The sequence below is a fragment of the Hevea brasiliensis genome, chromosome 9 (genome assembly GCF_030052815.1).
Source record: "Hevea brasiliensis isolate MT/VB/25A 57/8 chromosome 9, ASM3005281v1, whole genome shotgun sequence".
Classification (NCBI taxonomy): Eukaryota; Viridiplantae; Streptophyta; class Magnoliopsida; order Malpighiales; family Euphorbiaceae; genus Hevea; species Hevea brasiliensis.
The window spans coordinates 69,603,388-69,618,179 of NC_079501.1; the positions used below are offsets into that span (position 1 = coordinate 69,603,388).

At 27.8% G+C, this 14,792-nt stretch overlaps 1 protein-coding gene across 1 annotated transcript; it reads right to left on the bottom strand.

The window, feature by feature from the left end:
• Positions 1-508: 508 nt before the first annotated feature.
• Positions 509-14,584, bottom strand: LOC110665776 (probable amino acid permease 7). The gene is made up of 7 exons (XM_058153791.1): positions 14,365-14,584; positions 11,186-11,422; positions 7,858-7,951; positions 2,223-2,437; positions 1,898-2,031; positions 1,567-1,794; positions 509-1,049 (listed from the first exon to the last, which is right to left on the bottom strand). The coding sequence occupies exons 1-7, from the start codon at positions 14,447-14,449 to the stop codon at positions 648-650; spliced, it is 1,395 nt and encodes a 464-aa protein (XP_058009774.1). The 5' UTR covers positions 14,450-14,584; the 3' UTR covers positions 509-647.
• Positions 14,585-14,792: the final 208 nt, after the last annotated feature.

A 14,792-nucleotide genomic window follows, 5' to 3' on the forward strand; every position in this document is an offset into this window, starting at 1 on the left:
ATATTAAAAATATTAAAAATTATAATTATAAACTATATAATCAAAGACACCTTTTCATTATCTACCATAAATAAAATTATGTACTTAATTCATTACAATAAACAATTTATGACAATAGTTATAACTTATTTATTATTAGGAGAACTAAGAGTCGTAGTCGCAAACTATATAAACCAATAGCACACATCAAAAATAAAACTAACCATCTTTTAATGTAAATAGAAGATACAATATTAAACTAAGATTTTCTTATAAACCTACCAAATGATATTTTAGCAACTATATTAGAAAAAAAAACTTTATTCAATAAAATAATATATTAATAGTGATTATGCTTGCGCAATGTGCAAGCAAAAGCCTACTGTTTTCATATTCCAAAAGGAGAAAGTAATACATTCTCCACCTCGAAGAGAGGGTCTCCTTGTATTAATAATTATTGAATAGGATATATATATATATGAAATAACTGTTATGTTCCTATTTTATTTTATTCCTTGGACTCAATGAATTCTTTAAACAAACTTAAATATTAGAACAGCCAAGAAAACATAATACACTGTACAGTCTTGTAATCTCACATGAAACAGAGGCAAGGACTTGAAAATTATAGTCTGTTGGCTAAAAAGAATATACTAACATAAAGTCTCTCAGCCAAATCTGGCTTGCATAAGCCCTTGAATAGAGCCAATTAAGCCCATAATTGACACAAGAAGGCAAACCAAGCTAAACGTCCTAAGAACAACCCATTTTGCTGTCCAAGCCCTAATTTTCTTTTGTACAAAGTACATTTCCACAGGAAAATATATGGCCAAAGGCCAAAAGTTCAAAGCCCCAAGCACCGCTAGAACTTGGTTAAAGTAAGGGAAGGCCATTGCAATAGCTGTTGTTGAAGCAACATATGCAGTTCTGAAACATAGCCTCAGAAGATTCATTTGAAGAGGAGGAAACAATGGAAGTTTCAATGGGTAAAATTTATTTACAAAATGGCTCCTTGGATATTTCTTAGCAAACCAACCTTCCACAAATGCAAACACTGGCTGACTATATATCTGAGATGTACAACACACGAAAAGAGTTCAATATAAGAAGCCAACCAATTCCTTAGAATAGAGGATTGTGTATCATTTTTCTTTCTCAAATTTTGAAGGGTTAAGTTACCTTTGGGGTTGAGGTTGGGAGATTAAAAGGTACTTTATAAAAAATAATATTTTAAATACGGCTGAAAAAAAATTTATTTGTCAAATTTAACTTTAAACTAATTTTTAATATCCTCTAATTAATATACTCAAGTTTTTATTTTTATTTTTAATGAAGACCCCTAAAGTAATGTAAAAAAACTTTAATTATATTGATGGACACTAAACTTTCAATGAATATCATTTTGATCACTTTCATATATTTCAATTTCGGAGAAATTGTTATCTAGATCCAATTCATCATAAACCTAAGGCACAATATATATGGTGAAATTCACATATAAAATAGATAAAACTCTCATATTTATGTCTTGTTGGATAGGAACAAAATATAAGTTGAAAAAACAAACAGGGAAATGGTGAAGTATACCTGATATCCTCCCACCAAATGAAGCACAATGCAAGCATTTGCAAAGTCAATGAGCCAATACGGCTCAAAAAATCCAAATCCCGTTAAGAGATTTCCAGGAGTTTCATTGCCAAAGGCAGCATATCCAAAGCATCCACAGCAAAGGTAAAAGAAAGATGTAATAAATACTGCCATCACAGAGGCCTTCTTCATGGTCTTGTTCTCTGGTGGAGGTGATTTCAATGTATCCTTCATTGGATAATTTTAATATCTTGGGTCACTTTTATCTCCAACAGTTAATTAATTAGCCAAACAATATATATCTCAAGTTTGAAAAATTAAGAAGCCAAACCTGGATCTCAAGAACAATAAGTGTATATGGATACGCAAAAGCAATATCTCCCAGTGCTTCAAAGGCTAACCATAGTTTATCACTAAAATTACTAGCTGGGACTCCACTAATGCTTCCCTCAATCCTTCCATTTTCTGCAATTATACAAATAAATTTTAGGAGTAGCTTTTTCATCAAATACCATAATATATATATATATATATATATATATATATATATATATATATATATATATATATATTATGATAATATTTGTAAAACATTAAATTGGAGACAAGAAGGAAAAGTTGATAGTTAAAATTGGAAGACAAATATATACATATACCTATTACTTTTGCAAAGCCAAGACCAAATCCTATAAAGGAATAAGCAAAGGACATGATTGCCGCAATTATAGAGAGCCATTCCATTTCATGAAAATTTGGTATTTGAGATGCTACTATCTGAATCACACCAAAAAGAAGCATGAACATAGTATCCCCATATCTACATGGAGCTTTATGCCCTTCTCTGTGGTAGCAATTTGACCTTAGAATTGCTCTGCATAAAAAAAATTAATAATAATAAATAAATAAATAAATAAAAACTAATTAAAGAAATAGCAATAGAGTTATTTTTAGGATTAAAGCTCAATCAGTATAATTAAAAAAAAAAAAAAGAGAAACAGAATGGTATATAATCCAAGAAAGCATTGCATGAGAGATAAATTGGAATTCAGTGAGGAATTAGTACCTCATGCTGGTTGAAGTAGTAATAACATAAGCAATAACAGTCCCATACATGCTCAATTATTGAAGCAACCACAAAACCATGTGTCTTACCTGAACTATCACTACTCCAAATTAGGAAGCATACAGAAGATATATAACTATCTGAAAGAATTAAGCACATCCTGAGATAAGGGTGTTAATTAAAAGGGAAAATTACATATTAAAAAAAAAAAATAGGTTGTGGTTACACGTTTTTACGAGTGGGCACTTGTGAAAATTATTTAAAAAACTAAACATGTATTTTTTTTTTTTTTACATTAGGATATCTTTATATTCATTTTACGGTTCACAGAAAACTAATCCTTATAGAGTTCGTGGCTACTCCTCCCAATAATGCGCTCTTCAAGGATCGAACTTGAGTTCTCCTAGGTAGGGCATTGAGTCTTACCACTACATTCAATACTTGTTAATCAAGTATCTCATATTTTAATGCCATTAAAAAAAATCCCGAAAAATCATTAAAAAATAAAGCAGACTTACAAAATATCACCGTATAATTTAATGCATTTTAAAAGTAGCGGCATCTGATATGCTTCTATCAATTTAATTTATTTTTTGAAAGTATTAATTAAATTGATGAAAAAAAGTAAATTGAAAGCGAATATAGTAAAAAAAAAAATTTTAATTATGCAAAATTATTTATTTAGTTTGAATGTAATTCACTTTTTAAAATTAGTAATTAAATTGATGAAAAATAAAGTAATTAAATTGAATCAAATAAATAAAAGAAAAAATAAATTTTTAAATAATTGAATTGAATAAATTAATAATATTTTAAAAAATAGAATAATTTATGTAACATCCTTACTGTAGCAATTCCGTATATTCTACTGTTTCGGTGACCAATATCGATCCGGACAACTAGAATGTCTGGAAAAATATTTAGACTAGAGTGAGGAGTCATAAATAACCCAAATATTAATAAAAAAATTTAGAAAAAATTTTGGAAATAAAATACAATCAAGTTAAATGAGCCGGTGCCCTAGCGATGAGTAACTTAGTGAGAAGTTGTGGTCTTTGCAGTTAGAAGCCCTAAACCCGGGAGAAAATTCATGAAATAATTTTTGAGACTTAAGAGAAGAGTCATTGAGGTTTCGATGACATTAGACTACCAAGACAATGCTTAGAAAAATTTTTAGATCAGTATAGACGATTTTAGCTCAATAAGCCAAACGGATGGCATTTTCATCATTTCGTCTTCAGAGATGATTTTTGGCCAACTTGTCTAGTTAAATAAATAATTTACATGATATAAAATGTGAATAAATATTGCTAAAACTTGAATTGAAAATGGGTAGTAAAGAAAAGAAAAGATAAGAAAATGAAAGAAAAGTGGAATTATGACATCACATGATGTCATTAGGGAGCTCTCCACCAATCACAACTTAACAAAATTGCTTAAGGGATAAAATGAACACAAAATAAGATAAAAAAAAAAAAAAATCCAGCAGCCATTTTCTTCCCAAACTAGCCAAAACATTGAGAAAGAGAGAGAGAGAAGAGGAACCTCCATGGAAGCCTTGGTTCAAGCTTGAGTTCACCCACCATTTCACTATAAAACCCTATCTTCCCTTTACAAAAATTGATCCTTACCATTAGCACAATATCTGGGCAGCAATTTAAAGAGGAAAAAGTGAAGTTATACCTTGGAAAAATTCGGCACTCAAGAGGTTAGTGCCATATCTCTCTCTCCCTCTTATTGTTTCATGCTAAGAGATCAAATTCAACTAAGAATTTTGGAAAAAGAAAGCAAAATATGCATGTTATAGCCACACTAAATTTCAGCAGCCCTAAGGTACTATAGGGTTTCCATGATTCAAGTGAATTATAATTGTATATTGATGTCATTGAACATGGTTTTGATGATTAGAACACTTGAATGTTTGTTGTTTGAGCAAATTAAAATTGTAGAGTTAGGGTTTGGGGAAAACCTAGGGTTTGCTCATGTGTTGAGGAATGGAAGTTCTAATGGTCAAATTAGTGACCATTTGGTTGTATATGATGAGAAAATGAAGTGAATTATGGCTTTAGAATTAAGTTTGGGTGTACTGCCTTGAGTGACCTGCAGGGCTGGATGTGAGTCCAGCAAATTTGAGCAGTTATAACTTGAGTTATGTAGGTTCAATTAGTGTAAGGCTAATTGGACATGAAATTAGAGACATAATGTCACAACTTTGATGAAGAAACCCTATCCAGAAAACAAACTTAGGATACCCTAAAAATTGACCAAATTCAGGTAACACACATTCTGCCATGGCAAAATGACCAAATGAACAATGTTCATTCATTTGGTCATAACTCAATGTAGAAATGTCCGATTGACCTGAAATTTATATCAATGAAACTTAGATAATTTACAACAACTTTCATGTAGAACACAAACTCTAATTCTGGACTTAACCAAAGGAAATTATTAGCCAAAGTTGAACTACCAAATCTGGCAGAATGGGATTCTACCCAGAAATTTTGGATAGATACTAATCCGGCCAGCCTTATTCAAATTAGCATATCTTGAGCCAAAAAACTCCAAATATAGTGATTCAAAAAGTAAATTAAAGAAGACACATAAAGGAACAACTTTTATGAAGAGAATTTTATCAAATTCCTACTGTACAAATGACCAATAGAATAGTAAACTTAGTGCATAAAATCTGAAAATTTTAAAATAACCAACACTAAGCTTTATAATGGTACTGGCGACCAATGCCAACAATTTTAGAATGCAAAATATGGTATGTTGGTGATATTAGAACCAATATACCTATTGTATATAAAAAAGTCAATATTTTAGTTGACTAATGGAATGAACAGTGTTCATTCATTTGGTCATAACTCAGTGTAGAAATGTCCGATTGACCTGAAATTTATATCAATAAAACTTAGATAATTTACAACAACTTTTATGTAGAACACAAACTCTAATTCTGGACTTAACCAAATGAAATTATTAGCCAAAGTTGAACTACCAAATCTGGCAGAATAGGATTCTACCCAGAAATTCTAGGCAGATACTAATCCGGCCAGCCTTATTCAAATTAACATATCTTGAGCTAGAAAACTCCTAATAGAGTGATTCAAAAAGTAAATTAAAGAAGATACATAAAAGAACAACTTTCATGAAGAGAATTTTATCAAATTCCTACTGTACAAATGACCAACAAAATAGTAAACTTAGTGCTTGAAATCTGAAAATTTTAAAATAACCAACACTAAGTTTTATAATGGTATTGGCAACCAATGCCAACAATTTTAGAATGCAAAATATGGTATGTTAGTGATATTAGAACCAATATACCTATTGTATCTAAAAAGTCAACATTTTAGTTGACTAATGGAATGAATAGTAACAATTAAAATTCAATTTCAAAGAATTACATAATTAAAAATGTTAAATGCCCTAGTAGGCCTAGTGTGATTGGTTTGGATAGGTTGTCATGCTAATAGGGTTCTGATAGCAGTACTGCATATGGCTTCATGCCATTCTGTGATATGATAGCCTATGGCTATATTGATTATGATGTTATACTTGGCTTTATGCCTTATTTCTTTTATGGCTTATTAGCCATTCTGTCTGCACACCGGGAGATACATTGTGACCGATGGTGTGACGGCCTGAGGTACCTAGTACCCAGTGCTAGTTTACCCGTTTATCCAGTCCGATCAATTTGTATAGGTTACTTGGGCATGGAAAATTATAAATGTAATTGAATTGATCATTAAAGGAAGTAAGGAAATTAAATATCGATATAAAGAACAAGAATGATTTCAATAAAAAGAGGCTCAAAATCATTATGAGAACGATTAATAAAATGCTAGGAAAAGTTAATATCATTAGATGTAATTAGCCTTCAACTTAAAATAAATTAGTAATTATTTATTTTCTTATAATTACAATATCTAGGAAATTTTTACTTTTATTTGTATATTATATTTTCTTGTATTATTAGCACCATTAAGATTTATGCTTAGCGCGTCGCTATTTGCAACGCGTAGGTACTGAAGATTTGGCCAGAGAACCCAGTAGACCATAGACTGAGAGATTAGAAGTTTTGATATGCATTTGGGTCCTGAGTATCACCTCCTCAGTAGTGCATATATTGGTAGCGTCCAGCAGCTTGTATTTTATTTTTTATCATTGTAATCAAATTTTGGACATTTAATGTAAATTATGTATTTTTCGTACATGAAATGTGCATATGATGTAAATTAATACAGTTTAAAATTTTCATATTTGAATTGTATATGTATAGAAATGATTTAAATTTTCTTATGTATTTATATGAGTGGAATTTATTAATGTTTTGAATGAGAAAGTGATTTTTTGAATCTGTGCAAAGATAATTGTTTTACACATGTGGAAAAATCATCAATTTATTAAAAAATGAGAGGAAATTCTGTCAATTTCTCTACAGAAAAAAAATAAAATAAAATAAAATAAATGAACAATTGATTAAATTTAATAAAAAAAAATTGAATGTGATAATTAAGAAATAATAAATTGAGATAAGATAAGATAGGGTGCTCCTGCACCGAGTGTGACATGCCCTGCTTGGCTACACTGTAAACAGGTAAGGGGTGTCACAATTTATATACCTATTAAATATATCTTTTAGAGTATAAGTTAAATGCAATATTCTTGAAACTTATTTAAAATTATTTTCATTTTTATATCTTATTTTATTTTCCTTATTTAACCCATCAATTTAGTTTTTCTCTGTAATTTATGAATTGAAGTTTAAAAATAAATTAAATTGAATTGAATAAATTAGTTTTTAAAGTAATTAAAATTATTTTTAATGTAATTTAATTTATTAATTTAATTAATAATTTTAAAAATAAAGACAATAACTAGTTAAATTATTTTTTCATTTATTCAATTTCAATTTAATTTATTTCATTATTTTTGTTGCTAATTTAACAAAAAATAAATTAAACAGAATATATATATATATATATATATATATATATATATATATATATTTAATTTGTTCGATTTCAATTTATTTATTTTATCAATTTAATTAATAATTTTAATAAATAAATTAAATTGAATATAAACTAACCATAGGCCCCTTGAAAAAGGAACTAGCATCTTCCGAAAATCTAAAGTTTCTCAAATATCTGCATCAAAACACCAGATAATGTTTTTCTAGGAAAGAAGAAGAAGAAGAAAGTATTCACGTCTCATACTTTACACTGGTAGCAGACGTAATAGTATATGCAATTCCACAGCCATAAAAGCTCTCCTGTGCAAATATTCCACATGCTTGTTGGCTCCTCTCACCTGAATTTCCAAATCCCACATATATGTATTGTGAGAGTTCTAAATTATTATTATTATTATTATTATTATTATTATTATTATTATTATTAAATAATCAAATTTAAAAAATAATAACTTAACATTAGAGGAATAAAACTCAAATCTCTTGACTTATAATTAATTTTTAATTTTGTCATTATTATGCTATTGAATTCTAACTTTATTAGTTTAAAAACAATTAATAGTGTTGTTAGAGAATTAGTTTAATTGTCTAATATGTCTTAATGTAAGAATATAAGAATTTAAATCATGATATTTTTTTAAAAAAGATTTAAAGAAAAATAATTTAGAAAGAAAAGCATGGATGCCAATACCATGGAAGTTGAAATGCCATTTCTAATGGTTAAACTATAACTTACCCTATTAGGTTTGGAAAAAAAAAAGAAAAAAAAAACCTACAGGTTAATCCTTTTATTAATAATTGGAAATAATTAGATCTTTTAAGTTTCATTCTATTAATAAAATGGTTCTTCCAATCACATTGGAGGCATTTCCATTAGTGAGAGGTTAAATGATTAAATTAACATCAATTGCTAATTTAAATAAAATTATTATTTTATTGATAAAATGAAACTTGAGCGATATAATTAAAAATAGAGAGACTGATTGTTGACGCCTGATGTAAAAATTAAGCTTAAGACATACAAATAAACGCATGGATTGCAAGAGTCACTAAGGATTACATAAAGACTGAGAAAACGCCTGTTGTGCCCTAAGATTAGCCTTGGACAATTTCTACGCTATTTGATGTTAACTTATCACATGTACAAGGTTTGCGGTAAGAAGAACCAAGTTTCCTACGTTCGAATCTTAGAGTTTAGACGTCACTACGGAGCAATCAACAAGACACTCGGCCGATTTCATAAAGGGTAAGGAGATATTGGGCCTATTTCACTGTACTCAGACTTTCTAGAATATATATATATATATATATATATATATATATATATATATATATATATATATAGTATTGCTATTAAAAAGTTATTGAGAAAAATATACTTTCAAATATATTAATTAAAAGGTATAAGAAATTAATTTAAAGTTAGGCTTAATAAGTTCTAGTTATAAAAATTTTAAAATAATTATATATTTTTTTAAATTATTTTTTTAATAGTATTTAAAATATATTTTTTTGAAAATATAAATTTTTAGCCTCCCAATCTCGATAACAAACGAGATAAATTTTGTTTATTCTTTTTTTAATATACTTTCCATTAATAGTAAATAACTCATATAAGTTATTGTAACTACAATTGGTTAATAATATATTTATTGATGAAAATATACTCTAAATATGAACATTTTAGAAAATTAATAAATTAACTACCTTTAAAAAATAAAATGAATTATAACTTAAGAAGAATAAAAAAAATGTCTATTTTGATACAACGACAGAAGCAAAAAGTTTTTATCTATAAATAATAATAATAATAATAATAATAATAATAATAATAATAATAATCTGCAATGTCGTTCAATTGATTTCGCTTGTAAAACATATATGTTGATCTATTTAAAAATGGACCTTAGGCCTTCACCAGGTTGGGCCAATAAGAAGTTTAAATAAATAAATAAATAAAAATATTATAATTATGCTATAATTAAATTATTTGGTCAAGCAAAACTTAGCTTAAAATATCCAAATCTTTGATTAAATCATAAAATAAAGTTTATCTACCGAATAATTCTTAAAATTCATTCAGTTCAGAGAATAACGCGAATAGGGGTGGCTACGGTTCAGGAACCGCCGGTTACGGTTCCTGAACCGCCGGTTCAGGTTCAATGAAATCATGAACCTGAACTAAACCGTTATTGGACGGTTTGGAAGACGGTTCTTGAACCGCCGGTTCTGGTTCGAGCCCCGGTTTAAAACGGTTTAGAGGATGGTTCGAAAAATGACAATTCAAGATGGTTTGAAAGCGGTTTAGGGGCGGTTTAAGAGCAACTTAAAGGAAAAAATTAGAGGAAAATTTTATTAATTTAGAATTTAAGTTATATTTGTAAAAATATTTTAATTTTTCTTAGAAATCTTTTAATCAAAATAAAATAAGAAAAATAAGAATAAAAATAACTTATTTTTAAGAAAAATTTAATAAGCAAAGACTTGAACTTATTAAAAAACTAGAGATAAAATTAATTTAAAAAATAAGAAATGTGCATGAACTTAATTTTGCCTATGTATCCCTTTAGGATTTAGAGGAATCAAAATTTTCAGTTATAAGTTGAGAGAAGGGAGATTGAGGTGATTTGGTTATGTGAATCATGGACATAGAAAAGCTCCAATTAGACAAATAGAGTATATTGGGTTGAGGATAGAATGAAAATAATAGGTAGACCTAAACTGACTTGGAGGAGAATAGTACAACATGACTTAGAAGCATTACACATTTCCGAGGATTTAACCCAAAATCGTTTAGAGTGGAGAAAGAGAATCCATATAGCCGACCTCAATAAATTTTTGGGATAAAAGCTTAGTTGAATTGAGTATTATTTGCCCTTTTTAAAAAAATTATATGATAATTGATAATTAAAAAAAATATATAAAAGAAAAAAAATCAAAATAGAGGGTATTGAAAATTTTATTGAAGATATAAAATAATAACAGAGTAATTGAGATTGTATTAAAAATTTCAGTGAGTATAAAAGTAATAAAGTAGGGGAATTGTGAAAGTACTGAGAATTAAAATGAGTGTAAAAAATAATTATTTAGAAAATTTGAGAGAAATTGAAAGAGTATTAAGAATTAAATAGAGTGTAGAGAATAATTGTGTAGAGAATTAATGATATATATATATATATATATATATATATATATATATATATATATATATATATATATATATATATAAATGAATTAGGAGTAAGTGAAGTATTTATTGAATTTTTTTGTATTTAAATCGCCGGTTTGGTTCGGTTCGAAATTGTCGGTTCAATCCGGTTCGGAACCGTCGGTTCACGGTTTTTAAAAATTATGAACTTGAACCAAACCGTAGAAAGACGGTTTCGGTCCGGTTTGAAGCCGGTTCCGGTTTTGACCGGTTTCGGTCCGGTTTTGACCGAACAGGTTCCGGTTCGGTTCCGGTTCGAAACCGGACCGTGGCCACCCCTAAACGCGAAGAAAAATAAAAATTAAATAATTCACAATCACCTCAAATATCGAAATGAAAAATGGAATAAACATAAAACACTCACCCAAATACAATCCAACAGCTTCCATGTAGGATCGATTTCTGGTGGGGCCACATTCAGGATCAGGAAATCTGTAGCAGTCACAAAGGAGGTACGTAGAAACAAGGGTCACAGCTGCAAAGGCTATCATAGCTAATGGACCTGCAATCCACCCAAGTTGAGCCATGCTCCACGCAAGGGATAATACCCCTGCTCCTATCACCCCAGCTATAACATGAGCCGTTGCAGTCCATATTGTCCCTTCCCATATTAAAAATTCAAATATTACTCAACCATTATTTTTTTATCAACTAATATGAAATTTTTTTTATTGAGAGTATGTACACAATAGAGATAGCAAATCCCCTTGATAAAATAATTATAATTTTATCGATACTAAGTTATAAATCATATACATATATTTTATAAGTCATGAAATTTTAAAGGATTAATCATCACGTATTAAGACACTCAAAAAATAATATACAATGCCATATTATATATAAATATAATTTTAATATTTTTAAATAGAGAACACATAATTTAAATAATTATACAAATAAATTGAATACAATAGATCTAGCCAAAGATCAGTTTAGTCTTTGAACTGGATAGGGACTAGCCAGAGTAGAATATGAAATCAATCCTAGTCAATGGTTAAAAGCCTTGAACTAACCCTAAATCGAGATTAGGGAGCTGATTAAGGGCTTTCCTCTCTTGAATGAAGCTTAGAATCAGCTAGAATCAGCCCGCTTCAAATACTTATTTTCTTTTTAAATTATATGGAGTCTATATTTAAGTCCTTTTAATATTTTATATTAAAAATTAAATTACTTAGTTTATAAATAATGTCTAAAAATTTATTATAGTTTAATAATACAATGGTCAAATCACAACTATCACAAAATTATTTTCCATATAAATCATTTTAAATCGAAACTTTTTATAATCAAAATTGAACCGAACTGTAAAATCAATTAAACTGATTATTTCAATTTAAAATCAAATCAAAATGCCAATACAATATTTATTTTCTTTCCTTTTGGGATGGAATTAATTAAACACAAAATTTTATTATGTTATTAGCTTCAAGTAAATAAATTATTATGTATTATAAGTTTTTTTTAAACAATATTATAAGTTAAAATATAGAAGTAATACTATTAAATTTTATTTTTGGGACTAGACCTTACTTTTTCTTTCTTGTGAACTTTTTAGCCATTCTAATCTATCAAAATTTTTTAGGGAAAAAGTAATTAAAATTTAACTCTTTTATATTATGGGATAAATATTTATTTGTTAAAGTATTAATTTACTTAGACATAATAATTAAAATTTTTATTTAGCAAAAACTCATGAAAATTGATTTATAATATACAAATTTATTGTATTGTCTAACTTGCCATACAATATTAATAAGCATTAATCATTAAGAAATAATATTCTGATTTTTAGTCTATTAATAAAAATGAGATTATGTAAGAATGTCGTATATAAATGCTTATTCAACTTAAAGAAACACAAAATTAATTAAATTAAAATTGCTAAACTTTAAGCTTTGTTTGTTTTATAGAAAACATATTTTCTAGTCAAAGGAAAACTAAGTTATTTTTAAGGAAAATAACTTTCATTTTTCAAAAGAGAAAATCATTTTCTATTTTCTATACTTTGAAAATCTTATTAAGATGTGAACATACATATACATATATGAAATAAATAAATATCATTAATTTAATATCACAACTAAATAATGAAAAATATTATATATGAAAAATATTTTTTTAAAAAATATTTTTCATATATAAATTATTTTTCATAAAACAAACAGAACCTTAAACTCTAAATATTTATTATAAACATTTTGATACAACAACTTATTGAATATTTTCGATATATATATACTCTCATTCATAAAATAGTAGGTTTCACATTTTTAAATTTAAATTTTCAGAATAGTAAATTTATTTTATGAGATATTAGTGCACTATTTTTTAATGTACCAAATGCATTTATAATTTATCTTTTGTTACAATATCAAAACATCAATCAACTAAAATTCTACGAATAATTTATGTTCTCAACAACGTGCAATCCCTACTTCTAATGCTATATATATATATATATATATATATATATATATATATATATATATATACACTTTTGAAATTCAATTTTAATTTATTATAATAATATCATATTAAATAGGAAAATTAAATTGGTAAAATCAACTGCTACAATTTTGAGTTGGCCATGACATTTGAATTTCAACCTCCAATATCATAATAATATCAAAGGTTTTTTATTTTTCAATGAAAATAATTTAGCCTTTAAAATTTATTAAATTATATAAATTAATTTTTATATTTTAAAATGGATGTCTTTAAAATTTTATTTTATTAGAAAAAAATTCATCCATCCAAAATTAATCTAAATTGCCATTAATTAGAGTTGAATAGACAAAAGTGCCCTTAGTTTCTTATAATTTATTATATATAAAAATAAAAAAATAAGCTCTAACTAACCGTCAACAACTAACCCAACAAACCCTCCCCCCAAACAAACTTTCCCAGCCTTGTTTCTCATTCTCAACTGGCTTAAGCTTTGCTCCCTAGCAACCACGAGCCATCGCGATATTTTCCCAGTTTCCAACCCCCTAGCTCTCGCCCCTCCATCACCCAATCTCTCCTCAATTTCATTGTCGAAACCTTCAAATATGAAAAAATAACAACTGAAATTGCATTAAAACTTGCAAGGTTCTCCATCTCCTAGCAGCATCGTCTTTGGTAAGTATGTGGTTTGGCAGCCCGCCTCACGCTCGCTATCGATGCCGTAGCTAATATATAATTCAATTTTTTTGGAAATTTATTGATTCAAAGTTGGGAATTCCGAATTGTTTTTTATCAATATGAATATAAGGTTACGTAGACCATAATCCAACATAATACAATTAAAATTTCTATTTATATGCAACCTGTGAAGAAAGAGATGAGTGGCTTTTGAAATTATCGTAATTGTTGCCTTGTGGAATCTTAGTAACAGAGAAACTTTTGAATTGAATTAAATGCACACAATTGATAATTGGATTGTATAAAAAAATAACAAATAAAAAGGAAAAAAAAATGAAAACTACCACGAGATGGATAGAGAAACTAGAATTTTTCTCAAGAATCAAATGGAAAATAAAGATTTGATTAAAAGATTACCAGTTCTTTTCAGAGCCTGTCCTGATGCTTCGTCAGAGCAAGAAAAGCTTCTGAGCAATGGCGATTCTTCTGTTTCACCACCCATCTCTCTCTCTCTCTCTCTCTCTCTCTCTCTCTCTCTCTCTTTAAAAAAGAAAGAACTTGACAGAGATAATGAACTAAACTTGCCAAACAAGAACAGGAAATGAAACCCAAGATAAGAAATTTTTTTTCATATGGACTAGCTTCGGAGGACTTTCGATTAGAAAGTGATCATAATCTGTCCAATAAAATGCAGTCAAAATTAACCCACCACAATTACCAGTGGGGCTCAATAGAATTACAAAATAATTTTTTAACTATTTATGTTTATTTATAATTTTAGAAAATAATTTTATGTATGTATAATTAAAATATATTATGTAAATATTTTGTCAAATTATTATTTT

What these genes read in the sequence shown, in the direction of transcription:
- LOC110665776 (XM_058153791.1), bottom strand. Translation starts at nt 14,449, where the DNA reads ATGGGTGGTGAAACAGAAGAATCGCCATTGCTCAGAAGCTTTTCTTGC. An exon ending in TGGCTTTGCAAAAGTAATAG is followed by an intron (nt 2,032 to 2,222) that starts GTATATGTATAT and finishes GTATAATTGCAG; the next exon opens with AAAATGGAAGGATTGAGGGA. An exon ending in TTATTGTTCTTGAGATCCAG is followed by an intron (nt 1,795 to 1,897) that starts GTTTGGCTTCTT and finishes TATCCAATGAAG; the next exon opens with GATACATTGAAATCACCTCC.